General features: G+C 67.9%; 1 protein-coding gene across 3 annotated transcripts; it reads left to right on the forward strand.

Moving 5' to 3' along the window:
• Window positions 1–4,188: 4,188 nt before the first annotated feature.
• Window positions 4,189–27,480, forward strand: RBFOX3 (RNA binding fox-1 homolog 3). 3 transcript variants are annotated; one of them, XM_075720314.1, is made up of 12 exons: window positions 4,189–4,290; window positions 20,445–20,696; window positions 21,415–21,552; window positions 22,086–22,139; window positions 22,663–22,755; window positions 23,957–24,017; window positions 24,286–24,339; window positions 24,640–24,772; window positions 25,316–25,355; window positions 25,938–25,999; window positions 26,332–26,410; window positions 27,436–27,480. In XM_075720314.1, the coding sequence occupies exons 1-12, from the start codon at window positions 4,189–4,191 to the stop codon at window positions 27,478–27,480; spliced, it is 1,113 nt and encodes a 370-aa protein (XP_075576429.1). The 3 variants fall into 3 exon arrangements, with proteins under 3 accessions (XP_075576429.1, XP_075576431.1, XP_075576430.1); XM_075720316.1 differs by lacking the exon at window positions 4,189–4,290 and having other exon boundaries at window positions 20,448–20,690; window positions 24,286–24,387; window positions 24,613–24,772; window positions 25,316–25,343; window positions 25,917–25,999; XM_075720315.1 differs by lacking the exon at window positions 4,189–4,290 and having other exon boundaries at window positions 20,478–20,696; window positions 21,418–21,552.
• The last annotated feature ends 311 nt before the right edge of the window (window positions 27,481–27,791 follow it).

The following is a 27,791-nucleotide window of genomic DNA, read 5'->3' on the forward strand; positions in this document are numbered from 1 at the left end:
TGCAGGGCTCGGTGCAACATGCGTGGGGGGCCCTCGGCACCTGGATGCGTGGGATGCACTGCAGGCGCGCCGCGCTGCTCGGGCAGGCTCCGCGGCAGAGCCCTGGCCAGGGCTGCAGGCAGACCTCGGAGCCTTCGTTTCTGTCGGGTAGAGTTTCCAAATGGCGGAGGCGAGCGTGCCTCGGAGGGGAGCTGAGCGCCCCGGCGGGTTTCTGGCATCTCCCCGGGAGCGGGAGCCGGCGCACCGCACCGGCCGCCTCAGGCACCTTCTGGTGGTCTCTGCCGCCGGGCCAGCTCCCAGCCACGCGCGGCTGGTGCATCCCGGCTGCCGGGGAGCAGCCCGAAGGGTCACGCTTTCCCCGGCGGGTTCCCTCGGTGGTTTGGGGGGTGCGTGCCCGTCAGATCTCCCAGCGCGGGCTCTGCCCCTCAGCTCCGGCGCCTCACTGGGCTCCGGACCAGCAGCCGAGGCCGCTCCTGTCCCGGTGCCGTGTTGTTCTCCCTCTTCCAGAAAACAAAACCAAGGAGCCCTCAAGGGTTCATTTAAAATAAATAAAAAATGAAAATAGTGCTGATTTGAAGGAAAGCCAGCCCCATCCTGTGCATGGGAGCGCATCGCCAACCCATCCCCGAAGGGCAGAGAGAAAGATGTGCTTAGAACTGCAGCCCTGTGCAACTTCTGCCTTTGATCATATATCTTACATGTGCCCTTTGCTTTCCCTTGTCTGATATTTATTAGGTTTAATTTTACTGGGACGCGGCTGTAAGTGAGACAGATGGAACGGGGTCTGTGCGCCTGGTGAACACATCTTAATTAAACAGATAAATAAACTTTCATTCCAGGAGACTTCAGTTTCGGAGGGGTTCCTCTGGGGCTGCGGCTCCACGGGGCTGGGCAGCCCTGGCCAGGGCTCCTCGCGCCCGGGTGCTGCACGGCTGCCCCGGCGCAGCCCTGGTGCCCACCCGCCAGCGCCATCGGCCGGGGCTGCGGCGCGGCGTCACTGCCGGGGTGGCTGGGAGCAGCAAGGCGAGGGAAATGAGCCGCTGGTGGCCAGGGACGCGTTCCCCGCCCTGGAGCCAGCCAGTGGGTTGGCACAACCCAGCCGTGCCGGTGTCCCACGGGGGCTCCCTGCTGCCGTTGGGGGCATCTCTGCAGCCAGGCAGATGTTGGTGATGGCCGGAGGAGGGAGGGAGGAGGCTCGAACGCTCCTCAGCTCCCAGAGCCGTGCCCAGTTCCTCCACTGCCGAGGTATTTATCCTTGGGGAAAGACGGCCAGTTCCTGCCGCTGTCGGTGTGCAGAGGGTCTGCGCCGGCAGGGTCGGGGCACGTGCCCAGCACGTCGTTCCGTGCGCTCTCCCTGCAGGAGAGCAGCGTCTCTCCCTCGCCCCGCGGCTGGAGCCAGCCCGGACCTTCCCGCGACGCGGGCTGCTGGCTCGGGGCAGTGCCAGGGCTCACGGTGCTGCCACCGGCCAGGAGCGCCTTTGAGTCACGCTGCCCGGAGCCAGGCTCTGGTGCGGGGGAGGACGGGCAGATTACCTCATCCTGGAGCCGGCTCCCGGCTCACGTGGTTTGCTTGGTTGGGCACCGCAAGCCCAGAGCACTGGGCCATGCCCTTCCCTTTTCACCTCCGCCTGGGAGCAGTGCAGGAGCTGCGGTGGAGCCTGGACCATCGCGGGGCCTTTGGAGTTGCCTGTCACCTTGCCCAGGGCGTCCCTCGCCCCATGCCAGGGTGGTGTGCGGTGCTCAGGGGCCTGTGGGTGCCTGGTGGGGCCCCTCTCCCCACAGCTGCCTGAGGGTCTTGGAAGGACACGCTCGTCCCCCCAGCCCTTGCAAAGCTGCGGCCATGTCCTGCCCCGGGCACTGGAGCACGTAGGAGAGCGCAGCACCGGGGCCACGGGAGTCCCTGGGGAAGGGGAGCTGGAGGCGAGCGCGGGGTCTGAGCACCGAGGTGTGCAGGGTGGGCTGCTGCATCGGGTTCCTCGTGGTCCCTCGGGAGCTGGAGGGCGAGCCGCTGTGGTGGGACACGGGAGCTCGCCGCAGCCCGCACTCCTCACCGAGAGCGGTGGACAGAGGATGCTGTTGGTAGCGGATGTTGCTGCCAAACTCCTTTTGGCTCTCAGTACCGTGGGGCGGTGGTGATGAGAAACCCTCCCCCTGGCCCGGCATCCCCTCCCCAATTTGGCACCTTGCGGTCCCTTTGGAGCGTGGTCACCCCAGCAGCAGGACCCCTTGGAGGGGGCTGGCACCTCCTTAGCCCTGGCTGCCGCGTCTCCAGGACGGCTTTTCCCAGGGCTGTTTGTTTCCACCAGCTTTGCCCGGTGGCTCCGGGCCGGCCGTGCCACACGCTGCTGCTGTTGAGTATCTGCAGCAGAAACGGGAACCGCTGCGAGTGTACCAGGACACTGCAGCATGTCGCTATGTCTGGGGATACTGTGGAAAATCCCAGCCTCCGAATAGGGCTGTTCCTGTGCTGGAGGCTCCGGCGGAGACGGAGCATCAGCAGCTGCTGGCACAGACCTGCCTTTGTGCATCACATTTGGCCAAGATGGAAACTGAACAGAGCCCAGGTTTCATTTCCCACATACCCAAGCACAACGCCGTCCCGGCTGCTTTGTCGCTGGCCGCAGCTCTGAAGTTGAGCGCGATGCAGTGCCAGCGGTGCGGGGTGCCGGGGCAGGGACCCCCGTGCCAGCGCTGAGCTCTGCAGCACCCAAGGGTGCCGGGGGCGCCGCGATGGGAGGAGGCGTGAGGTGGGACTGGAGACCCAAACGAGCACACACGTGTGCCCGCACAGGCTGTGCCTCGCGGGCACGGCACGTAGGCTATTGCCATGGCAGCTGTGACAGAGGTGTGCGCGGCGTTGATGCGTCAGGGCTGCTGGCAGCACTGGCAGGCCAGTCCGAAATGCCAAAAAGCCCCTCGAGCTGTGCCGAGGCCGGCACCCTGGCTGCTGCCGGTGGGAGGTGCTCGGGGCAGGGGGTCCCCATTGCCCCGGGGAGCACAGGGAAGCCGGTGCCGCCGGGCAGGGCCCCTCTGTGTCACCCCAGGGTGCCAGGCTCCCACCGGCCCCGCTTGCCAACGGGGGCTCGCAGGCTGCCGGGAGCAGGCCCTGCCTGGGGCTCACGCGCCTTTGCGCTTGGTGGGGCCGAGCCGCTGGCGCCCAGGGAGCGCGGGCAGCGCCGAGGCTGCGGCCGCGGCTGCTCTCGCGGGGAAGGCGGGTGGGCTGCCGGCCCTGCCCGCTGTGGCACGAGCCCGCGGCGGCATGGCGCGTGGCTGCCGGGGCCATGCGTGCCGCGGGGCTGCAGGCGTGAGCAGGTATGTGCCTCTCCGGGGAGGCGGAGCTGGGTCTGCTGCATGGCTCCCTGCCCGTCCCTGCCAGCGCGGCTGTCCCTGTCTGCGTGTGTGTCTCCCGAGGAGAGCGTGGTGCGTGTGCACGTGTCCGGCTGTGTGTGCGTGGGGGAGTCCCGCGGCTGCCCGGCGTGGCGGTGAGGCGCTGCCATCGCGGGGGCTGCGCGGCTGGAAGCGCCGGCTGCTCAGCACGGCTTCCCGGGGTGCCCGTGTTGCATCACCGAAACTCCCGGTAAGACCCTTCTTCCCTTGGGAGACAGCGCCGGGAAGGGAGACGGTTCTTCCCGCTCGGCCCCATCCTGCCCACCTGCTCCCCCGGCGCAGCAGCGCGTGGCCGGGGGCTGCGACGGGGCTGCCCGGGCGGCGGGGAAGCCATCTGCGAGCGGCGGCGGCAGCGGCGGAGGGGTTAAGTGCGGGATCAGCTGTTCTCATGTCATTACGGATTCTCTTCATTTTATACAGAGCTCTGTTTGATGTCTGAATGCACAGGGGACTCCCCCTCCTCCTCCAACTCCCACCCCTTTTATTTCGCTCCCTCGCCCTCTCTCCCTTCCTCCTCCCCTTCCTTTCTCTCTCCCCGCTCCCGCTCTGGCTCACACACACCCTTTGCAGACCGTGCGCTCAGCGCCAGTGTCTAATGGCACCGAAGTGAACAGGCGAGCGCTGCTCCCGGGGCGCGCGGCGCAGCCGGCCTGCCGCAGATGAATCCCTCCTAACTAGCGCCGAGGGGTCGGGAGGGACGGCCGAGGAGGGGAGAGCCCGAGGGGCGAGCCGGGAAGACGAGGATAGCGGTGTGCGGAAGAGGACGGACCCGCGAGCAGCTTCACGGCTACCTGTCGACACATGCTGTGCTCCATGGCTAACTCGGGCTGCCTCCTTGTCTCCAACTCAGGCATGCTTCCTCACTCTCTCCCCTGTCCTCCAGCCTTCCTCTACCTCCAACAGGTAAGTCACCCTCTCCGGGGGATTTTTTTGCTTTCCGGTTCACACGTGTTTCTGGCCGGTTCCCTCTCGGCGCAGGGTCGGAGCTTAACTGCTTCCTCCCCAGCTGCGGGGCCTCTCCAGCACCAGCCCCGCGGCACCGGCGACTTGCGTTGCAGTGGTGGCTCGTGGTCCTCGGCCGCGGTTCCTTTGGGGTTTCTCCGGTTTCTGTGCCGAGGCGGCTGGCAGCGCGAGCGGGGCTGGAGAGCGGGCTGAGCCAGGGGCAGTGCGGCAGCAGAGCCGCCAGCGCGGGTCCAGCGCTTTCCCTGCCTCGGCGCTGCTGCCGTTCGGCAGAGGCGAGGGGCGATGATGGATGCTCAGATAAAGGAACGAGGCTCCTGCACGGCCTGAGCAGCCTCTGGGGAGAAGGGAAGGTGATGAGCTTGTGCATGCACACGCGTGCACGCACGTATGTGTGTGTGCACGCGTGTGTGCCATCACGTGCGTGCCTGCAGCCGGGCCGCGGGGTCGAGCGCGCGGGGGTTTGTCTTGCTGTCGTGCTGCAGAGGGGGTGGCAGGTCTGGGTGAGCCCCAGGACCAGGCAGCCCGGCCAGAGGGTGCCCGGGCCGTCGCTTTGGTCCTAAACTCCTGGCCAGGGCGTGCTGTCCCGCAGGGCTGCCCTCAGGTCCCGCGCCGGACCCAGCGCGCTGGGTTTCCGGGCTCGTCGTCCCAGGGGAAGTGCAGCTCAGGAGAGGCAATGTTTTCTTCAAAAGCCTCTTTGCTGTGTCGGAAATCCCGTCTCCCAGCCAGGCGAACTGCTCCATTTGTGCTTTCAGGAGTTTAAAAATTCATAGCATCCTCACCGCGCTCGGCATGGCCTGCGCGGCTCACCCAGCAGCCGAGGGCAGGCGGCGCGGTCACGGGCGCAAACCCTCCCGCCCCAGCGTTTCGGTTCCTCGGGATGCCTGTAGCCTGCGTCTGAGCTTGCGGCCGGAGCGTGGCCGCGCTGGCGGTGGGGATGGCGAGGCCCGGGGCTGCTCCATCCGGCACGCTGGAGATGGGGCCGGCAAAGCTGGTGCTGCCGCTGGTTATACAAGTGCAGCGGTGGCCACGGGGTGCGCATGGGGCCGGGGCTCGCGCAGGGGCTGCTGCAGAGGCCGGCCAAGACGGGTGCGTGATTTATTGCATCCTCCTGCAGGCAGAGGCTGGGGAGAGCTGGGGCTGGGCTGGATTTCGGTCTCGGCTTCCCCAGGCTGCACCGAGGTCCCCGCGGCTGCTGCTCGGCTGCCCAGGCGCGTCTGCACCGCGCAGAAACCGTCCCTGAGCCCCCACCCGCCCCCGGGGAGGTTTTTGTCCCTCTGAAGGGAGCGCATGGATGCTTTGAACCGGCAGCCGGCGCGGGGCCCGGAGCCTCTGTTGGGAGCGGGCGGCAGCCTGGGAGATTTCCCTCTCCGGCCGGGATCCCCTCGTCCCCCCAACGCCACGAGGGGCTCAGCTGTGCCGCTCGCCCTGCGGACGCTCCGGCACGGACCGGCTGCGCTGCGTGCCGGCTCCCGGGGCTGCGGCTGGAGGCAGCAGGGGCCGGCAGCGTTGCGGGCAGGCGTGGGCTGCCTGCTGCCGGCGCCCAGCTGGGCTCTGCACAAGTGGAGTTTGGGGTCCCTGGGCAGGAGAAGCTTTTCCCCGATGCGCAGCTCTGCACCCGGCAGCTCCTGCTTCCCCTGTCGCCCTGTTTGTTTTAATTTGGCCGTTGTGTTCAGCATCTCTTCCTCCCCACTCTCCCTCCTTGGCAGCAGGTCTGGACTCGCAAGCCAGGAAGGAGGGTTTTATTAAGAGATTTGGAGTTGGATTTTCACCTAGCTAATGAGCGCGATGAAGGCCAAAATCTCCATCCTCTTCCCGGGGCTCATCCCTTGCTGAGGTTTTCTGTGCCCAGCGCTCGGGGACGGGGTGTTCCCGGTGCGTGTCGCAACGAGGCGTCAGGCAGAGGGACGTCACCGGCAGCCGTCGCATGGGGAAGGGGCGCAGGGCACGCACTGCCGCCCGGCTCCTCGTCCTGCCCGGCTGAGCGATGGGCCTGCCTGGCGCCTGGTGTTCTAGCCCTGAATTCTCTCGGGATTTCGGACGTGCGCGCCTTCGGCACGCCTGCGCTGGAGGAGCGCGCAGGGAGCGATGCTGCCTCTGCCCGTGGGCGCGTGCCCGCCACGGAGCTCACCTCTGGCCAGCCGGCTCGACTCGCCTGTGCGTGGCCAGAGACACCTGGTAGGGGTTTAACCAGCTCTCCCCGAAGGTGCTGTGACGTGGGGTCTGTGGGGGGCTCGGTTTAGACCCCCTGGGTTACGGTTCCCTGTCCGGCGTGCGTGTACATAGGGATGCATATGTCCGTGCATCCTGGGGCGGGCACGTACGTGTGGACGGTGCCTGAGCCCCATGGCTGCAGGGCCCGTGCTGGCCACCGGCTCCTCCCGCGCCGGGATGCGCGTCTGGCTGGGCTGGCCTGGGCCAAGAGCTGGGGTCCGTGGGGTCTGCGCACAGTACCTGGCCTCATGCCCTTCGGGCACATGCTCTCCCTGCAGGGACCTTGCTGGCAGTCGCTGTATTTGTTCCCAAGGAGGCCATTCGTGTTTTGTAGCTCCCCAGCCCCGGTATTTTCGACGGTGCCGGTAGTTGAAGGAATGACCAAGACATGAAGTTGTCTGCAAAACTTTGAGTAGCCCAGCGCCAGGGAAAATCCAGCTGCCAACGGGCTCTGGCAGTGCAAATGGCTCATCCAAGCGGTTGCGGGCGCCTCGCAGCTCGCTCAGCTCAGCTCCCCGCGTGCAGCTGCGCGGCTGCCCCAGTGCTAGCCGCAGGAGCGTGGTGCGGCCACGCTGCGGGCAGGAATCGCCCGTCGCCCTGCCACGCTCCAGTGCCAGGGCAGGAACGGGGCTCACGGGGGGCCAGGAGGGGAGGGGGCTGCAGGGCGGGTGGCGGGAGGGTGGGTGCACGCCCATGGCAGAGCAGCCCGCGCTGGCGGGGCAGGCGGGAGCACCGCGTCCTTCGGTGCGGCTTGGCAGTAACGTTGGGCTCTTGGTCAGCGAGGACCTGGGCACAGAGGGAGACTTTGGTGGCTGTGTTTCGTTAACAGAGGAATCGGTCGCTGCTTAAAAAGCATCGCTGCTGTAATTATAAGCGATCAGCTAATTGCTCCAGGACGAGGCGTGGTGCTGACCTGGAACAGACCTGGGCTCTGAGGCTCAGCGTTAGCGCTGGCGCAGGGCGCAGGCAGTGATGTGCACGTGGGGCTGGACGCCAGCGCAGGTTGATGTGCAGGTGGGCTGAGACGCGCCGCAGAGCTGCCCCTGAGGTGCCGCTCGCCGGGGGCGTCCCCGGTACCCGCGGTCGCACCACGCTGCCCAGCCTGCAGCACAGGAGGCTCAGCTGAGCAGCACCCGGCCCGCTGGGAAACAGCCTCTGCAAAAGGCTGCTTGGAAAATTCCTTTCTAAAAGGGCTGCTGCCAAGTTTAGCATATTATATTTTTAGGGAGCAAGTCTATTCCGAGCAATGTTGTAGCGTGTTGCAGCAGCGGGTTCGTTTCGAACCTGGTTTCTCCCCCTGCTTGCGCGTTGCATGGTTGCGAGACCCGGCACGGCGGCTCCCGGCTCCGGCCGAGCGCCCGCACTGCAGCGGCCGCCTTGCATGGCGGAGGACAGGCCTTCAAGCCACAAAAAACATGTTTTCATTTTTTTCATTATATCAGAAACACTGACATTAATTTTAGCTTTGCAAAGCTGGTTTTCCCACAATAGCTGTAATTTAGGCCTACACTGCCTGGCGATGCTCTTTCTATAGGTATATTCCTATTTTAGTACTATAGTGATGGCTGAATGAGTAGATTAAATTAGATTTAGTATCTATCATTCTTTAAAGCATTACAGGCAGCCGGTGGAGGGGTATGGTTTAACAAAGAAGAAAGGCTAATTAGCAGAGTAGGCGCAGACTGCCCACGCCAGCTCCCACCATCCCCAGCCCCTGTCTGCCCCCGGCTCGCAGCCGCCCTTGCTCGGGGCCCAGCGTCCAAATAGGAAAAGTGCTTTTGAAACCGGATTTTCCTGCGCTGCCCCAAGGCCAGGAGGGATCCGGGGTTTGCAGCCGGGGCCGGGCGGGATGCCGAGTGCTGGGTGCCCCGGCCGAGCACCCCGGGCTCCTCGCTCCTCTGGGGATCTGCAAAGTCACGGCGGTGACGTGGCTCCCCGGCTGCTGTCCCCACGGGGCGAGCGCTGCCGCCAGCTCCTGCCTGGGTCCAGCCGCCAGCCCCGGACGGGGCTCCTGAGCACGGGTGCACTGCGTCTGTCGCGCCGGAGGGACCTTGGCAGCGGGGGGGCCCTGCCGGCACCAACCCCGGCGTGAGCGTGGTGGCTCTGCGGGCAGCAGGAGCGGTGCTGCCCCGTTCCCAGGGCTTGCGGCTGTGAAATGACAGGGTTCAGCGGCAGAGCTGGCGAGCAGCGGGGGCACCGAGGGGCACCGTGGCCTCTCCGGAAAGGGCGTTAATCCCTTAGGTGCAGCTGGTATTGGCAAGCGGGCACGCTGGGCATGCGTGGGGCTGGGCTGCTGGGAGGCTTGGGAAAGCACCGGCATCAGGGAACGCTGGGAAAGATGCCTTGGCACAGGACGGAACCACACATCCAAGGAAGGAGCTGGGTCTTCCCAGTGCTGGGACGCCCAGGCTGGGGTAGTGAGGCAGAGGAGGCTCCAAGCCCACCGAAAGCCGTGGCTTCGACGCTCCTGCTGGGAGCCTCATGCGGCCGGCCAGCGGGGTGCCGGGGGGCAGGAGCCGGGCTGAGCAGGCAGCGCTGTGGGTAAACAGCAGCCGCAACGAGAGCCCGGGGGTGCAGGTCGAGCGTGGGCAGGAGCGGGGCACACACGGGCACCCGTGCGCTGGGCAGGGCTTCGAGGCAGTGCCCGCACGTCCCGGCTTGTGCCGGGGCCTCAGCTCACCAAGGCTGCTCCCTGCAGCAATGGCTGTCGCCCGGTGAGCCCCGCTGTGCCGGTGTGATCCCGGCGTGATCCCGGCAGCGTGTGACCGGGGCCTCTGCGATCCCGGCCATGCCGTGACTACTGGCTCGATGAAATGCCACTGCCATCGAGCGGGCTCGGAGCGCCAGGCTGCCCGCAGGTCTTCCCACCTCCGCTGCCTGCAGGCGAGCGTGGCGGCACCGCAGGCAGCACTAGCAGGGCTTTAACCTGCACCACTTTCCTCGGCATTCGTTTGGCCAGGCGGGAGCAGACGTCCTCCCTCGCTCCCGGGGGCGAGGAGCGTGGCAGCAGCGGCACTGCTGGCACTGCAGCCCAGCTCGCAGCTCGGGGAGCAGGAGCAGCCCCCCCAGGTGACCCGAGCTTGGTGGGCTGCAGTTTGGGGGAGACGCTGGCCTGGGCAGAGTCTGGCCAAGGAGGGACGAAAGGCCACGTCCCAGCAGATGACAGGGTTTGTGGTGGCTGCTGCAGGACAGGCATCCCCCGGGGCTGCAGGCATGGCTTGTGGGGCGTCGGGTGCAGTTCCCAAATCCCCTACGAGCCCCACTGTCGCCAGCCAGTGTCCCCCCACCCGGGTTGTCGCTTTGCCCCCCTGGCACCTTCCCGAGCGTCCAGCCGGCTCCGGTGGTCAGCAGCCACGGCATCCCCCGGGGCAGAGCCCCCGCCCCAGCGGCCTTGGCGCCCTGGCTGCGCTGCACGGATCTTACAGACGGGGTTTGCACAGCATCAGCAGGATTCGCTCCAGCCCCTGTGTGAGCAGCACTGCTGAGATGTGATCCCTGGCAGCAATAACCTATTAAACAGAGTGAGACGAGTGCTGGAAGGAGACCCAGTCGGAGGAGGCAGTTTGCGGGGACGGTGCCGGCAGCGGCGCTTGGGCAGCCCCCGCCTCTGTGCTGGTGCTGCCAGGGTTCTGGTGCGTGGGACAGGCCGGTGCTGCCAGGGAAGGCAGGCGGTTTGGGGACCTGTCGGGGTCAGCGCCTGCAGAACCAGGTCTCCCGCTCCCACCCTCGGGGGTCTCAGCCGTTCCCCATCCGTCCAAGAGCCAGGGGCTGCTGCAGCCCGGTCCCGGGAGGGCTCCCGCCGGCGTGAAATGGGTGCTGGGGCTGGAGCGGGTCTGCTGAGCCAGGGTGGCCGTGTGCCCACCGGCTCCCTGCGGCCGGCGCCAGGCGCGCTGGCTGGTGCATGCGGCAGGGCCGTGCCGGCGGTGGGGCTCGCTGCGGGGTGTAAGGTGGTGGCAGCCGGCGTGCCCGGCAGTGGCCCCGTGGCAGGGGGACGAGGCAGGTCTGGCCGCTCCCGCTCCCCCTCGCCGGAGTGCCGGGCTCGCAGCACTTTGTCATGATTTTCCCCGCCGTCTCCGAGCAGCCATCCCTCACCGCTTGCATTACCTGAGTAGAAAATGACACATAAGCTGACATGATTGCCGCAGCTCCCGGCGCCCCACGGCAGCTCTTCCCGGCGGCATGGAGGGGCGGGTGGCACGCTGCCTGGCCCCCGGCTCCTCACCCTGTGCTCCCCCTGCCATCGTGTCCCCCTCCAGCTGAGCTGCGGCAGAGCCGGGGGGACCGGCAGTGCCGAGGCGGCACGTCGGCGAAGCCGCGTGGCAGGGCGCCGTGCCCGGCTGCCCGCGTGCCCTGTCCTGCCCTGGCTGCTCGCCTCCCGCTCTGCTCCATGCCCAGTGTCGTGCCAGGGACCGCGCTGCTCCCCGCATCCCCACGGCCTCCTGCGGCTCTCTGCGGGGCTGGGGACCCCCCCCAGCACGTGCCCGCCCCGGCTGTCGGCACCCCTTCAGCAGCTTTCGGGCCGGGTGAGGCCGGTGCTTACTGGCAGATTCCTGTCCCTGTCCTTTCGCCCGGGCTGGCTGGGGACGTGGCTGGGGACGCGCTGTGCTGGCAGGGCTGGAGCTCGAGCCTTAGGGTCCAGGCTGCGAGCCGGGGCTGCGCTGGCTGCATCCCCGCTCCAGCTGCCCAGCCGGATGCGCGGGTACCGGGTGTGCGGCCAGCTTGTCCCCCGGCAGCGGGGCCGGTCGGGGCGCGCGTGGAAAGCCCCTCGTGCGGGCAGGAGCTGCCCAGGGAGGGAAGCGGGAGAAGGATGTGCAGGTCCTGCTTCGGTGCAGGGGTCGGAGAGCCCAGGATGAGCTGAGCTCTGGCTTTTTGGGAAGGGGTCCCCCAGGGCAGCAGCAGCGGGGCTGTCCCTGAGCATCCTGGAGGAGCCCTGGCCCCGGCTGCAGAGGAGAGCAGCCCCCAATCTGGGGGGATCCCGCGCCCCCCCCCAGCTGCGCCCACTCGGTGCCTCCCCACCACGGCGCCGGCCGCAGCCTTCAAACAGCTCCTGTATAAAATCAAAAATGGGGAGAGAAGAGTGGGAGCAGGCGACAGTGGCAGCTTATTTGTGATCTGCATTGTGTGGGGAGCTCTTAATTAGAGCTAATTAGACTAATTAACTTGCAAATGAGAAACTCGTCTTTTTCTCCTTTTCTTTCACAAGAAAAAATAAAAAAGACGAACAACAAGATAAATATTGAGGCTAATTACTTCGTACCTGCTGCAGAGCCCCTCCAGCTCGCGGGATGCCCCTCTCCCGACCAGCGTGCCTGCCCGGCGCGGCGTGCCGTGCTGTGCCGTGTCCCTGTCCTGGTGTCCTTGTGGTGGCTGTCCCCACTCACGGCCGGTCCCACGGCAGGGCACAGCTGCCCACGTGCCCGCAGTCCCCGCCGGCGGAGCAGGACCACCCGCCATCCTCTCCGCACCCTCGTGCCCCGGTGCCTGGCCAGGACGTGGCGCGTGTCCGGGAGCCGGTGGGAGCAGCGGCCTCCACGGCACCGGCCATCGCCAGGACCCGGCGGCCAAGGCCCAATGCCATCCCGGTGCCTTGGCCACCAGGTCCTGGCGATGGCCGGTGCCGCGGAGGGCATGGCACCAGCATCGTGCCCCGGCACCCTCCCCGCTGAACCCGTCCCATCCCACCCTGAGAGCGGAGCGGGGGGGTCCCCTCCGCAGCACCGCGCAGTCCCGGCTGTTTTCCAGCTCTTCCCTCGCGGCGTCTCTGGTTTCTCCCTCGCTCTGCTGCCGCAACACTCGGTTCAAATGTCTGATTAGTCTTTAGGAGATCGAGGGGTCAATTTTCCACAGCTCCTTCCTCTCCATTTAACTAATTTAACTGCGCGATTGTTACAAATTTCATTTTATTATACCCCTGCTTCTCAGTCCAATTGAATTACCAAAATCTCATTTTCTCAGAAGTGCTGAATATGTAATTAGAGGAAAAATTATGCTCCTGACTGCCTATTAGAGAGGGCTGCGTGAGAGAGCTTGTCCGGGCGCGCACGCGGGTCCGCGGTTCCCCGAGCACCCACGCTGGCCGGTGCGAGCATGCGCGCGCTTGCGAGGCTGCGCGTGAGTGAGCACCACGTGCGGCTGTGCCGGCGCCGCGGCGGTGTCACAGTGACAGGGGACCGTGGGTGGGCTCTCCGGGGTGCGAAGGGCTTTGCAGGAGCGGGGCCAGGCTCCGGGCAGCGGGCTCCTTGGGGACCTGCGAGCCATGGGGCAGGGTGCGGGGATGGCGGCTGGAGCCGGCATGGTGCTCGTAGGGGAGGCGTGAGGTCGGCGGACGCGGCCGTTCGTCCTGCCGCTCGCTGTGTCTTGAGCTGTCTGGATCCAGCCGGGCTGGACTCGGCTGCCAGTAGCTCCGGTAGTGCCACGGAAGGGCCGCGGCTGCTGGGGAACCGACGGGGGCGGCCGGCGTGGGGAGCGCCTGTCCCCAGGCAGGAGCAGCCTCTCACCAGGTGCTGGGAGCATCCGGGGAAGCGAGCGCGGCGCTGCGCCTGCGCTTGCCTTGCGACACCCGGGGCAGGGCTGGGAGCTGGCAGCCCCGGCAGCGGCAGCCCCGGCAGTAGCAGCCCTGCTTTGGGCACTCGCGATTCCCAGGCACCCCGGGCTCTGCTCACCTTCCCGCGCCTGCAGCGGGACCCGCTCGAGGACCTGGGAGGGACCGTAGCCCCACCGGAGCGTGGCCCCACAGGATGCCCGCTCCTCTGCATGCCCTGCCTGTCTCTGCCTTGGCTGCGATGGCCACGCACGCGCCTTAGCTCAGCAGCGTGGGCTTGGACACCCAAAGGTGCCCTGTCCCCTCCCGAGCCCCTCCGTGCCTCTCCCTCTGGGCGCACCGCGGACGAGGCACCTGCAGCCATTCGCCAAGTGGCAGCCGCTCTCCAGCCCACCCGGCAGCGGGGAGGCAGCGGCTGCCCCCCAGCACGGCTGGCAGCAGCAGGCAGGCCAGGCTCCGGCGTGGCTTGGTCGCCTCGGTGCGCGGAGCCGTGCGGTGCGTGGGCGCCCGCGGCCGACGCTCCAGCGTCTGCAGGGCTCAGGAGGAGCAGGCAGCTCAGGCAGACGCTGCCAGGGTCTCGGGTCCTCTCCAGCCTGTCCCCATCCCCGGGCTCTACAGCCAAGCTTGTGCCTCGCGTGCCCACCCATCCCAAACCCTTCGGTGGCCTTTGGGGACCAAGCGCTGCTGGGAATCGCGGCTAACGCTGCGTACGCCGGGTCTGCGTTGCTCCGGTGTGCCTGTGAGAGCTGTGCCGGGGGGGCCGGCCTGGCTGCTGCCCTCCAGCAGCATCTGCTCAGGGCTGGGAGCCGCTGCGGGTGAGCCCCGGCACCACCGGCAATACCAGGAGCCGCTGCGGGTGAGCCCCAGCACTGCCGTGATGCCGGGAGCCGCTGCGGGTGAGCCCCAGCACCGCCGTGATGCCGGGAGCCGCTGCAGGTGAGCCCCGGCACCGCCGGCGATGCAGGGCCGCGCTCAGGAGGGAGGAGAGTGCTGCGCGTCCCAGAGCTGCGGTCCTCCTGCTCGCTGCGGGCCTGATCCTGTCATGTCTCCGGCGTTGACGCAGCCCGGTCCCTCCCGGTGCAGCGGCACAGGTACATGTGAGCCTGGGAGATGGCAGCCGCGCGCACGCGGGGGGCGGCCGGCAGCCCCCCCAAGCACCCCCACCTCGCCTCGGTTACACAACATTATCATTTCATAATACTCTGAAATATACATGAAGTTGGCTGAATGCAGATGAAATTGCACCATTTACTTCATGAATATTTCATGCGGCCTCAGCTCCAAAGTTTCCGGCTGGCAGAGCCAGGAGCTGGGGCCGGACCCTGCTCCCCCCCGCCCGGCGCAGGAGGTGATGGGGACACACGGACAGGTCTGCGCCCGGCGCCCGGGCTGGCGTCTCGTTCCCCGTCCTGCTGGGTTCCGCGTGGCCACCCACCGCCACGTCCTTCCTCGCCGGGCTCCCGCGGGCAGAGGGGAAGCAGCGTCCGGGCCTGGCCGTGCCCTGGCCCCTGGCAGCTGCGGCGGCCAGGCTGTGCCGGCCGGGGCTGAGGGCAGGAGCTGGCTCCGCTGCAAGGGGCAGCCGCCCTCTTGCAGGGTCCTGGCGCAGGGGAGGGAGGGCAGAAGGTGCCGGGACAGTGTGTGGCAGCCCGGAAAAATGGCCTTTTTCCCATGCCAGCAGGCTGCCCTGCCTTCCCCCCGCTCCTCTTCCTCTCACGCCGTCGCTCCTGCCCCTCGGGTCCTGCCTGTTCTCTCCAGCCCCGCTGCTCTTTGCAGAGCTTCCCACTTGAGCATCCCTGGCAGATGCCATTAGCAGGCTCTCACCCCTCCCCTGCCTCCTCCGTAATGAAGACATTAAGCACGGCGGCTGCTACCTCCGGCCTCCGCAGCTCCCCACCTTTCACGGCTCCTTCCCGGGGGGGTGATTCCCCGTTGTCCCACCCCTGCTCTCCGTGGGGCCGCGACGGCCTCCGTTCTGGGGAGGAGAGGAGATGCGACCCGCTGCCATCTCCCGCCGGCCCCCGCGGCAGGGCTGGTCCCTCCTGGGGCTGGGGACGTCCCCGTGGTGAGCGCCCCGACCCCGCTCCCCCGCTGCAGCCTGGGGCTCTGTGGCTGGTGCCTGCTCGGCGCTGGGCGCGCTGCTTTGTATGGATGGCGCAGCATTTTGGGTAATGAAATATTCACAGGTCAGTGATTCCTTGAGAAATGACGGGGATCAGTCAATTCCTTTTCAGGGAGTAATTTTCTTCCCCTTCACGGCCTCTGTTTCATGTTGACAGTCATTAGCATGAGCGAGCGGCCGGATCGAAGCGGGGACGGTGTGGCTGCCACGCGGATGAGCCGTGCCGGGCACGGCCTTGCGGCAGCCTGCGGCGATGGCACAGCCGCGTGGCCCCTGGGCGCCTGGGGCGTGCGTGGGGCCGTGCGAGGACGCTCCTGCCGCCACCGGGACGTTTGCTGAGCCCATCTCTGCCGCCCAGCGCAGCACGGCACTGCTGCACCGCCCTGCTCCGAGGCAGCGGGCGCGAGGGCAGCTGCTCCCGTCAGCCTCCCTGGGTGCTGTCCCAGTCCGTCCCCAGCTCCGCGTCCCGCTGGCAGGCACGGCGGGGCGCGCCGCAGCAATGCGCTGCAGACCTGTTGCAGCAGCGAGCAGCTGCCCTGGCGCAGGTGGGCTCGGGCACCCTCGGGGAATTGCTCAACGCCCTTCTCCGCGCTCGGCTCTGACCTCGGGCTGTCTCGCCGCGCGGCCGGGGGACGCCTTGACAGCGAGCGAGCAAGCAGGAGCCAGGCTGGGTCAGGGTAACATGCCTGCTGCCTGCAGGATGTGCTGCCTGCTGAGGCTTTGCAGCTTGGAGGAACGCCTTGGTGGCCTCCTTGGATGCTGTGGTGGCGTTAGGACCCCAGCCCCTCGCTGCACCCCTTGGCGGGTGGGCTGGTTCACAGTGGAGGGAGTGGGACAGCCACAGGCATTGGGGACCAGAGCTGGGCTGGCTGCCCACGGCTGCCTGCAGATCCGTGCTGCCTTTGCTTCCCGGACACCCGCGGCTGCAGGCTCCTCGGTACGCACCACTCTCGGGGCTCCCTTCTTGCTGGCAGTGGGGAGGTGCGCGGTGACGGGACCGTGCCCCCTCCCCAGCTGCTCCGGGGCTTGGCACGCTGCCGTCCAGCCAGCCAGGTTGCACATGTGCCGTGACCAGCGGCGCCGTGACCAGCGGTACCGTGACCAGCGGTGCCGTGACCAGCGGTGCCATGACCAGCAGTGCCGTGACCAGCAGTGCCGTGCCACCCCTGGACCAGCAGCGCTGGCCTGAGCGCAGTGCAGGCAGGGGTTGTCTGCAGGCAGAGCTGGCCGGGTGGGGATTGCCCTGGGCTGGAGACAAGAGCAGGAACGGGCTGAGGCAGCGGGATGGCTATGAGGCTTTTGGAGGAAACGCTGGGCACATTTGCGACAGCCATGGGGTCGCAGGGAAGGGGAGCAGCCCCAGGACAGGCTGCTGCCTGGTTGTAAATCATGACTGTGTGTGCAAGCAGAGGCTCTGGCTGAGCATGGGCACGGCTCGCTGGCCGTCTTACGGGGCCACCGTGGGGCCACCGCACTGCCCGTCCGTGGCCAGAGGTGGGTGGCAGTGGGTGATGGTCGCTCGTGAGCGGTCGATAACTCAGGGGAGCTCGCACGCTGCACCTTCGCACCGTGCCGGCAGGATGCCCATCGTGGGCGAGGCGTGGCGGCACGTTGCAGGGTGCCCGGGGCCAGCAGGTGCCCTCTCGTTAGCGCAGGCGCTCTGCACTCGGCTAATTGCTCAGACACGTGCTCTGCATTTGGGGGCTTCTGGTGCGTTATTTTCTTAAAAAGGAGCAAATGTTAAAAATGGCGTCGTCAGCCCCGAGCTGACAGGCACAATCACCAAAGTGCGGCGTCGGCAGGAACCGGCCCCACGCGCTAAATGACTTGAAAGGAAATGGCCTGGATTGTGCTGAGGAGGCAGAGTGCGGTGGGGAGAAAGCAAGTGGAGCAAACAAAAAAAACTTCATTAATTAAAGAAACTCGTTAATGAGGGACATTTAATCAGCTAAAGATGATATCCACCCCCTGCCTGCTGCGGCAGCCGCTGCACAGGGCTGGTGGCACGGGGCTGAGCTGCGGGCAGGGCAGGGGACACTGCGCAGGGGACGACGTGCAGGGGAGACCGGGCAGGGGATCTGGGGGTCCCGCTGGCTCTGCCCTCCGGGGCTGGGCTCGGGGAGCAGCATCCCGCAGCCAGCTGGGACAGAGCCGCTCTCCGGGGGCTCCCCTGGCCCCGCGGCTCCCCGGCCCCGGGCACCTCAGCGCAGTGCTCTGCCAAGGAGCCGGGAGGCAGCGGGACGCCCGCCAGCCTGCGGGACGCAGCAGCGTGTGCCGCGCTTCCCAGAGCCGCTTCTCCCCTTGACGGCAAAGGTCTCAGGTCCCCGTGCCAGCGCCTCTGCTGCCGTCCCTGGGGCCATGGTGTTTCGGCACAGCGCTGTGCCCACAGCCCTGCCGGCGTCCTGCCCAGGCAGACGGGCAGCGCGGGTGGTGGGGTGCTGCTTTTACCCCCGATGCCCTGTTAAATACCACCGCCTTTGCTCTGCACTCCATCTCGGGTACCGCACTAATCTCCTGTCTCGTTTACTAAATGAGGGCCAGGGGTCGTTAATAATCAGAATTTCTTTTAATGCAAGTGCAGAAAGCCACCCACAAAGCCGCCGTGCAGGAGCATCCCCCCCGCCCCCGGGAGGGACGTGCGGTGCGCAAGCAAGGGACGCCTGTCGAAGTCCCCGTCCCTGGCACCCGCGGGCCGGCACTGCGCCATGGGTACCCCGAGCTGGGAGCACCTGGCTGGAGGTCGGTGCCGTCTGGCTGCCTCCCCGGGGGTGCAGGGGTGGGTCCCCAGGACCCCCGGGCACGTGGCACAGGGGGGACCCAGGGAAGGGGCTGCTCCTGGTGCAGGCTCAGGGGCTGCTGTGGGCCCGGGGCCCCAGTAACCCTCCTGGGAGGAGCAGGGGGTCCCGGCTCTGCCCAGGGACCGGGCTTTTCCCACGCTGCAGGCAGCCCAGAGCAGCAGGCAGGGGAGGATGCAGGCAGCGTGGGGCGCGGAGTCGAGCAGCAGCCGTTTCCCCGTGACGTCAATGAGCATCGTGCAGCCAAACCCGTCGCCATCCCCCTCCCCGTGGGGCCCTCGCCCCCGGCAGCCCCCCGGGCACCGAGGCGAGCACCCTGTCCCCGCCCGGGGATGGACGGGCAGCGCTGGGGGGAGGGAGGCACTGGGAGCCGTAGATCTGCGCCTCCGCAGCACCAGCAGCCCCGGCGACGGCCAGCAGCAAAACAGGGGAACCTAATGGTCCCTGAATGAAATAATACTCGAGCTGACAAGCACTGCGACAGCCCTAATTAATAACGGATATGAACATGGCTGTCGGGACGGGCTGGCGAGGCGCCAGTGGCGCCCAAGACCTGGGCAGGTGGGAACGGGTCCCTGCCCCGGCACCCATCTGCATCCCCCTGCCCGACGCCTCTTCCTGCCGGGGCAGCAGTGCCCATCCCTGCTGTGACGGTGGCTGATCCTGGCTATGGTGACAGCAAGGACGAGTGTCCAGCGTGGAGCATGCGGGAGTGCTGCAGGCTGCTCCTGCTGCTGGCTCCGTGCACACCGGCGGGGAGGGCTGGGCGCTGGGCATCAGGGATGCAGGCAGGGAGGGCTGGGCACTGGGCATCAGGGATGCAGGCAGGGAGAGTCAGGCGCTGGGCATCAGGGATGCAGGCAGGGAGAGTCAGGTGCTGGGCATCAGGGATGTAGGAAGGGAGAGTCAGGCGCTGGGCATCAGGGATGCAGGCAGGGAGAGTCAGGTGCTGGGCATCAGGGATGTAGGAAGGGAGAGTCAGGCGCTGGGAGCGCGACTGCTGTGACTGTTCGGTGTCGGCCCACTCCCCGGAGCAGGCTCAGGCGCCAGGGCCAGGCTGAGTGCAGGATAGAAACCCTCCAGCCTGCGAGGTGAGGTTTGCACCTGCAGCGCAGGCAGGAGCGTTGCCCTGGCCGTCTGGCTCGGGGGCAGTGCCGGGGAAGGGGCTCTGCTGTCCTGCAGCATCGGCAGCCCCGGGCCGCGCTGGCAGGTGCATCTGGCTGGCGCGTCCCCGAGCAGCTGAGTCAGCACATGAAGGCGCTGGCGAGCCTGCCAATGACTTGCAGATCTGTAGCGAGATTATTCACGCTGGGTTTGCATGTGGTCCCCGCCATGCCCCCGGCACGGGCTCCGCTGCCTCCCTCGCAGGCGCGATGGCCTTGCTGGCTGGGGAACAGCGGCTGGCAGCGCGGCCCCCCCGCCTGCCCCCCTGCTGTCCCTCCGCACCATAAATCGGCCACACACACAATTAAGGAGCTTGTCTCCACGGGCTGAGCCACAGATGTATTTCATGGGCGAGAGGCTGCCACTGCGGGTTGTAAAGCATCCGAGGGGCTGCCGGCGCTGCCCCGCGCACTGGCTCAGGTGTTTGCAGCCTCTCAGCTGCCGGTGGGGGCTGCTGCCCTGTGCCGCGGTGGGCGTCTGCGTGCAGCGGCGGGTGCAGCACGTGCATGTGCAAGGGGGGAGAGCCTGCAAAGTGCACGCGGGGCCGTGAGGAGGGGTGGTGGGTGGGTGTGCAGGAGAGGCACAGGCTGGCAGCCCCACGCCGCCGCCCCCGGCAAGCAATGGGCAGCCCTCAGCCCGTGGCGCGGGTACAGCTCACCCCGTTTGACCAGGGCAGCCAGGTTAGAGCAAAGGGCCTAATCAAATATTTAGCAGTTAATTGATCCCTGTCTGGTGTTTGCCAAGGGGCTGTCGACATCCCTCCCTGGCCGCCCCTCCCTGCCTCCCCAGACCCGCTCCCCTGTGCCGCCACCACCATCACCGGGACGCCGGGTTTGCTGCCAGCGGGCGCTGATGCTGTGCAGCCCCCGTGGAGCGATGCTGCTGGCCTGGCTTTGCTTTGCCCCACATTGGCTCCAAACCGAGGGCTGCCCTAGTTTCCTTCCCCAAGGAGAGGGCGATGTGCAGCCCCCATGGTGGGGGGCTCTGCCCTCCCGCTGCCCGAGCCCCGGTGTACCGGGCGGGCAGGGCCCCGGAGCGGGAGAGGATGGGGGCTCGGCTGCAGGCGATGCAACCCGGGAGCTGCCGCAGCACAGAGACAGCCCAGGGTTTGTGGGGGGGACACACACCAAAGGCTGGGGCGTGGTGGGGCTGGGGGGGACCTGCGTCTGGCTGCGGGGTCCAGGACCCCTCCCCGGGGCAGGTCGCAGCCCAGGCACCCCGGGGACGTCAGTGGGTAAGGGGGATGGTGCCACTGTCTCGGCAGGGTAACCAGGACGCCACGGCTCCGCCGGATGCAATGGCTCAGCCCTACCCCCCGGCCCAGTACCCCCCGCCCCCCCAGAACGGGATCCCCGCAGAGTACGCACCGCCGCACCCCCACCCCACGCAGGACTACTCGGGGCAAAGCACAGTACCGGAGCACGCCATGACCCTCTACACACCAGCACAGAGCCACGCCGAGCAGCCGGGCACCGACGCCAGCACACAGTCCATAGCAGGGACGCAGACGGTACCGGTAAGGGCATCCGGGGGGGCGGGTGGGGGTCCAAGGGCAGCGCTGGAGCTGCTGGCAGGGGTGCCGGCGCAGCCAGCGCTCACCCGGTCACCGTCCCTTGGGGCACCGGGCTGGGTGCCCCCGCCACGGCCGCCGGCTCTCTCCCTCGCGTTCCCCCCGCCATCATTTCTAATCACTTGTAATCTACCTGCTTGGCTGCCTTCCCACCAGATAGCTTCAATTACGGGGTTGTAATGCAGCGCCGGGGAAAGTGCTGAGCCGAGCGCTTCCCAGCCTGGCCGCAGCAGCCCCGTGTGCGGGGTCTGCCACCCCCCGTCCCAAAAACACCTGCGTGCCGTGGTCCCGGCCCCCGGGCACCATGCCACTGGCCTGACGGGGGGGGCAGAGAGGCCGGGGTGAGGCCCCCTGGGACTCCAGCAGCACTCCTGGGGCGGGTGATGCCCTGAGCCCGCTGGCAGCACGATGGCTGGTTCCCCAGGCTGGGTGTTCCCCAGCTCCCTGCAGGCAGAGACCCCCTCCAGCATCCCCCCGACTCGCCGGGCTGTGGGGAGACCCACGGGGTGCTACCTGGAGTTTGGGGACTGCAGGGTCCAGGGTGTCCCTTGGGGCAGGCAGGGCCAAGCGCAGGGGAGGGGGACAGTCCCCATGCCCGGACCCCCGCCGGGGGACACAGGGCTGGCAAGGCGGGGGGGCTGACGGCCAGCGGTGCTTCCCGCAGCAGACAGACGAGGCGGCACAGACAGACAGCCAGCAGCTACACTCCTCAGACAACACAGACAAGCAGCAGCCCAAGAGGTTACACGTCTCCAACATCCCCTTCCGATTCCGGGACCCCGACCTGCGGCAAATGTTCGGGGTGAGTCCGGCCCCATCCAGCCACCCGCATCCCGCTGCTCTCCGCTCGGGTGCTGCCCCGTGGCACCGCGGGGACCCCGGCACTGTCCCGGCCCGAGGGCCTGTCCTGCCCAGCCCGCGGCGTGCCCGTGCGGCTGCTGGCCGGGAGCGGTGGTTTGCAGGATTGGCGCCCTGGTTAGCAGCCAGGCTGTCGGACCGAGGCCCATGCTGGAGGGGGGAGTGACACGGTGCCCTTGTCCCCTTCCCCTTGTCCCCTTCCCCTTGTCCCCTTCCCAGCCCTCATTAGGATTCAGAGCAGTGCAGGCTAATGAGATTTTGGGTGATACTCCTCAAGTCCTGGAAGAGCGGGTGCCATGGGAGGTACGGGGGCTCTCCCCTGCATGGCGCCGAGGGTCCCCCGGTCTGGCCCCCGACGCAGCCCCGTGCCCGTCCCTGGCCCGGCCCAGCGCAGAGCCCTGTGCCAGCAGCCCCGGGTGCAGGTGCGGGGCCAGGGGGCTTTGCAGGCGCTCACCCCTCTGCTCTCTCTGCTTGCAGCAATTCGGGAAGATCCTGGACGTGGAGATCATTTTCAATGAGCGGGGCTCCAAGGTGGGTGCTGCCCGCGGCCGGCACCGTTACGGTGAGCCCCGGGGAGGGGGCCAGGTGGGGCCGGGAGGCCTGGGAGCTCCTCTGCCCACTCTCACCTCCTCTCCTGCCCTGCGGGACCCAGGCACGGGGTACCCAGTCTCAGGCAGCCCGTCCCACTGCCCCGTGCCAGCTGGGGGGCCGTGCGGGTCCCTGTACCCCAAGCGCCGGAGGGAGGGGAGGGCTCGCTCTGCCTCCCTCTGCACAGGCAGCTCGTGTCCCTCTGTGTATGGATGTCTCTGTTGTATCTTCCCCGCTTTCTGTGCCCCTCTCCCACACTCTTCTCCCAGCTCACGGGCGATGCTGGGGCCTCAGCCGGGACCCCCGGACCCAGCGGGGGCCCCGGCCCGGGCTCTCCATCTCCGCACTGCGACAGCCTCACCTCCTGTGCCAGCTCTCCTGATTCACCCCCTCTCTCTCTCTGTCCCCGCACCCTCTCTCTGTCTCTCTCTGTCTCTTTCTTTCTCCTTTTCTCCTCTGCTCACAGGGTTTTGGGTTTGTAACTTTTGAAACTAGCACAGATGCCGACCGGGCACGGGAGAAGCTGAATGGCACCATCGTAGAGGGCCGGAAGATTGAGGTGCTCAGATAAGTGTGCTAGTGCCATGCCTGCGTGTGCGTGCATCCCCTCCGCCCTGCCCGGGGGCCCTCTCCTGCCAGGGGCTGCAGGCAGGGCAGAACTGCCTGGGGGCTGCAGGCAGGGGAGAGCCAGGGCAGGGGCACTTTGGGGCAGCCCCAGGTGCTGCCCCGGTCCCGCATGCCCCAGGGGAGGCTTGCCCAGCGCGTGCATACATCCACGAATGCGGCACGGGAGCATGTGTGCCGGCTGCCGGGAAGGTCGTCGCTTGGCGCAAGGAGCATCCGGCTCAGTCGAACCTCCTGCGTGCGGGGAGAGCTGGGGCACCGGCCCGGGCTCCGGCTGCCTTTTGCCCGGCTACAGGGGGGTCTGGTGGACCCCGGCTGCCCGCAGCCCCCATGCCTGCCCCGCAGCCACCCTGAGCTCTGCAGGGAGGAGAGGGGCTCCCTGCTGCGCGTGCCGTCCCCACCTCCCCTGCGCCCAGGAGGGAAGGGCGCTGCGCAGGGCTCCCGTGCCCGCTGTGCGGGCAGCTGCCACGCTGCCCAGCCCCCAGGCTTTTATTTCTTCAAGCTAGGCAGAGGGATCAGGCTCTGCCCGTTCCTGGGCAGCACCTCGCTGATGGCTGGCGAGCAGTGGGAAGCGGGGCAGCACACGGTGGAGGGAGCGGGACGCAGGTGTCCCTGGCAGTGCTGAGCCCGGGGAAGGGCAGCCTGGCCGGGCACAGCGATGCCCTGTGGACAGGCCCTGCCTGTCGGAGAACGTGCTCCGACAAAGCCGGGCAGGAGCTCGCGGGCGCTTGCGGGAGCGACCCGGGCTCCTGCCGCAAGTGCGTCCTCCCTGCGGGCTGGGCCAGCTGTGGGGAGGGGGCAGGAGGTGGCTGAGCCGGCGGCAGCGTGTCAGGGCTCAGCCTGAGCGCGGCACCGCAGCGCTGGGGCGTGAGCCGCCAGCCCCACCGACGCTCGTTGCTGGAGCTGGGGCGGGAGCCGGGAGGCCTGGGCTGGCTGGGGGTGCGGGCAGGACTGCGTCACGGCAGGGCGGCTGCAGGCAGAGACTCCTCCTGCGTCTCCTCACGCGGCCGGCGTCCTTCGCTCCAGCATCCGAAGCAGCAGCGATGCGTGCCAAGTGCGGCCGAGCGGGCCCTGGACCGCGGCCTCGCCAGCCCCACTGCCCGCAGGTGCTGAGCTCCCGTCCCCTCTCTCCGCAGGTGAACAACGCCACAGCCCGGGTCATGACGAACAAGAAGGCTGCCAACCCCTACACCAACGGTAAGGGCCAGTGCGAGGAGAGCCAGAGCATCCCTGGGCACCCACGCTCCCTCGCTGCCGCTGAGCTCCTGCAGCAAACGCCCTCCGTGCCCTTGCACAGACAGGAGAGCGGCCGCTCGCTGCCCGATGCGGGGGTGCAGCCCCCCGGGCACCCCACGCCCTGCAGCTGCCCGGGGATGGGAGCTGTGGCCCCTCGGAGCCCAGCTGGGGGGTGTGGGGAGCACCATGGGGAGGGTACCCCAGCCTCACCGGCTCTCCCTGCCCGCAGGCTGGAAGCTGAACCCGGTGGTGGGAGCGGTCTACGGCCCCGAGTTCTATGCAGGTAACGTCGGGTCGGGGCCAGCCCTGCCGCGGGTCCCCCTGAACGTCAGCTCCGTGCTGTGTCCGACCCCGCCGCTGCTCTGAGCAGCCCCAGCCCCTCTCCCCTCCTGCACCCCTGCGTGCACAGCTCCCCGCACCCCGTCCCCTTGCCCCGGCGTCCCCGCGGGTCTGTGTCCCCGGCGGGCCCGGGGGACGGAGGCAGGCTCTGGCACGGGATGCTCCGCGGTGGCTGCGGGGGTCCCAGCCGTGCGGTGTGGGGAGCTGCTGCGGAAAGCCCACGTTTGTCCCCTCCCTCCTGCAGTAACGGGGTTCCCATACCCCGCCACGGGGACGGCCGTGGCCTACCGAGGGGCACACTTACGGGGACGAGGACGCGCCGTCTACAACACCTTCCGGGCTGCGCCGCCGCCGCCGCCCATCCCCACCTACGGCGCGTGAGTACCCGGGGGCACTGCCTGCCTCGGGGCGGGGGGGCCGTTTGCTGCCATGAGCATCGGCATTGCCAGGCTCTCGCACTTCGAGAACGGGCTGCAGCTCCCCCCGGACCTGCCTGGCCTCGGGCTCTGTGAAACCCCCGAGCTGCTGCCCCTCGGGGTGACCCACGTGCCTCCTGTGCCCCAAAGCACGGACCATTATTCCAGCCGTGTCAGTTGGTTTAATAGGAATACTCTCTTCCAGCACACCGGCCACTCCGGTGTCGGGCACGGCGATGGCGATCTGTGGCCGCTCAGTGCTCCCAGCAGTGATGGTGCCCCGGGCTCCTCCATCCCTGTGACACCCCCTGCCCTTGGCCATGCCCCCCACGTGTCCCCACGCCCCTGCCCTCCCTGCCAGGAGTCTCGGGCCGTGACGTGCCCTCGGGCTGCCGGGATGGCCATTCCTCGCCCGTTGGCTGCGGAGTGGCTTCACCAGCTTCGCCCCGATCCCTCTCGGCCGGTGACGCAGGCCAGGCTCTGATGCTTCCACCTCGTTTGCAGGGTCGTCTACCAGGACGGGTTCTACGGAGCCGAGATCTACGTAAGTGCCGCCGTGCCCGGGTCCGGGCCACGCTGGGGACACTGTGCCGGGGCGGGGGATGAGCAGCACCGGGAGCTCAGTGCCGGGCAGGCTCTGCCCGCTGCCAGCCCCTTCCCCAGGCAGAGTGCGGATGGAGTGTGGGTGGGAGCGCGGCTCCTTCGGAGGGGTCCTGTGCCGCCAGCCAGGCCCTTCACGGGGCCAGCGCCGCGCGGGATTTACAGCCTCGGCGAGCGCCGGTGCACTGTCTTACACCGGCATTTAACCTCCATATTTAAGAAGCCATTGGCGATATTTCAGGCGGGCGGCTGAAGGATTTATCTAACGTGACACCTCATTAAAGCGATCAGGGAGGTGACATTCTCTCCTCTGGAAATTTAATTTTTTAAGGTTAATGTTTGTGAAAGCCCCTGGGGAATGGTAATGAGGCTGGCGTGCGCCTGGTGGCACTGGCGCCGGCTCCCCGCGGGGTCCCACCGGGGTCCCACCGCTGCTCCCCGGCAGCGCCCGGGGGTGCCCAGCTGCCCCAGCCCCCCGCGGCGGGTGCTGCCCCCTCCCTGACAGCAGTCTCTCCCTCCGCTGCAGGGGGGTTACGCCGCCTACAGATACGCCCAGCCTGCAGCAGCAGCAGCAGCGTACAGCGACAGGTAGGCGCCACTGACTGCATCGTGGGCATCGCTCCCGGAGGGGGAAGCCCCGATTCACCGCCCGCACCGCCCGGTCTGACACACCCCAGCTTTTGTGCCCCATGGGATGAGGATGGAGCCAGGCACGATGAGAGTGTCCTGCAAACGGGGGCCGCTGCACTCCCCTTTGGGTTTGTTCTGGCCGGGACTGCTGCCCGGGCAGGGAGAAGCAGGGAGGTCCCGGGGGGCTCCCGGGTGCAGCAGGGGGAAGCAGGGGCCGGGTCGGGGGGCTGCTGAGCGGAGACAGGACCCCGACCCCGGTCGCTAACACCCGCCGCTGTGTTTGCTCCTAGTTACGGCAGAGTGTATGCAGCGGCAGACCCGTACCACCACACCATCGGCCCCGCCGCCACATACAGCATCGGCACCATGGTAAGAGCAGCGCTCACGGCCTTTCTTTGCTTCCCGGTGCGAGCTGCGGCCAGCCCGGGGAGGGGGGCTCCGGCACAGCAGCCCGGGGAGCCCGTGGGGTGCGGGGGCAGGCGAGGGGCACGGGGCAGCCCCGCAGTCGGGAGCCGTGGGAGGGGGAGCCGGGAGCTGGCAGCGGCGGCAGGAGCAGCGCAGGCCCTGCCTGGCTCTGTCCGCAGGCAGGCGAGAGACGAGGCCCCCCCATGCCTCCGCCCCGCGCGCCCCGTTACACCCAGCCAGAGGCCGCCCCGCGCAGCCGCCCGCGCACGCCGCTTCCCAGGGTTCCGGCCGCCCCCCGTGCCGGCTGCCTGAGCAGCACCCCAGGGACCCCTTCCTCCTCCTCCCCGGCGCGGGGCCGTGTCCCCGGGCCCCAGCACGCAGCCACGCGCCGGGAGCGCTTGTGCGCGCCAGCGCCTGCAGCCCACCCGCTCGCCGCGGCTCGTAGCTAGCTTCGCAACCAGCATCAAAGATGAAAAATCCCACTCATGGGCGGGATCTCAAAGCCAACCCGTCTTTTTCTTCCTTTTTTAACCCCCCGGACCCCCGGCTGGGGCCGGGCTGCCGAGCACCCCTCGGCACCCCCGGTCCCGGGCAGCCGCTAGCGAGGGGCCACGGTCCCTCCGTCCTGTGGGGATGGGCTACTAGCCCAGCGCTACAGCAGGGACGGGCTCCTCCGCGGTCACCGCAGGCAGGAGGAGGCCTGGCCACGGCGGTGCTGTGCTGGGGGCACCGGGGCTCGGGGCACCCCGCAGCCCCCAGCCCACGCACCGCCCCGAGGCAGCACCCGCAGCCGTCCCAGAGCCCGGGCAGAGCTGGGCACCCTCGGCCCTGCCCACCCCTCACGTCCCAAGGACAGAAGTGATTTGGTGTCATTTTAAAGAGGAAAAAAAAAAAAAAAACCAAGGAAAAAAAAAAAAAAAAGGGAAGAACTGGGCTTTGCCTCTCTCTCGAATACTGATTGGCTTTTTTTTTCATCTTTGATGTTGCAGGCTAGTCTATACCGAGGAGGGTACAGCCGCTTCACTCCCTACTAGCAAGACAGACACAGCCCCTCCCACCACTAACCCTGACTGCTCACTAGCACCAAACCAAACCAGGCAGACAGAGCCGAGGCCGAGCCTCTGGAGGAACCGCGGGCCCTGCCCGGGCGGCTGGGGCTGGGCCCGGGGCTGGGCTCCGCTGAGCCTCGGCAGCCCACACCCGTAGGGTTACCTCGAGCCGCTCCGTCCCGCCGCCCGCCCGCGTCTCCTGCACCGTCCGCCTGCCCCGGCGCAGCCCTGCGCCTCGGTGCTGCCCAGCGTCGCGGCACCCCGGGCGGCTCCTGCGCCCCGGCATCCCTGGGGAC

This window comes from Pelecanus crispus, chromosome 12, assembly GCF_030463565.1.
Source record: "Pelecanus crispus isolate bPelCri1 chromosome 12, bPelCri1.pri, whole genome shotgun sequence".
In the NCBI taxonomy this organism is placed as follows: domain Eukaryota; kingdom Metazoa; phylum Chordata; class Aves; order Pelecaniformes; family Pelecanidae; genus Pelecanus; species Pelecanus crispus.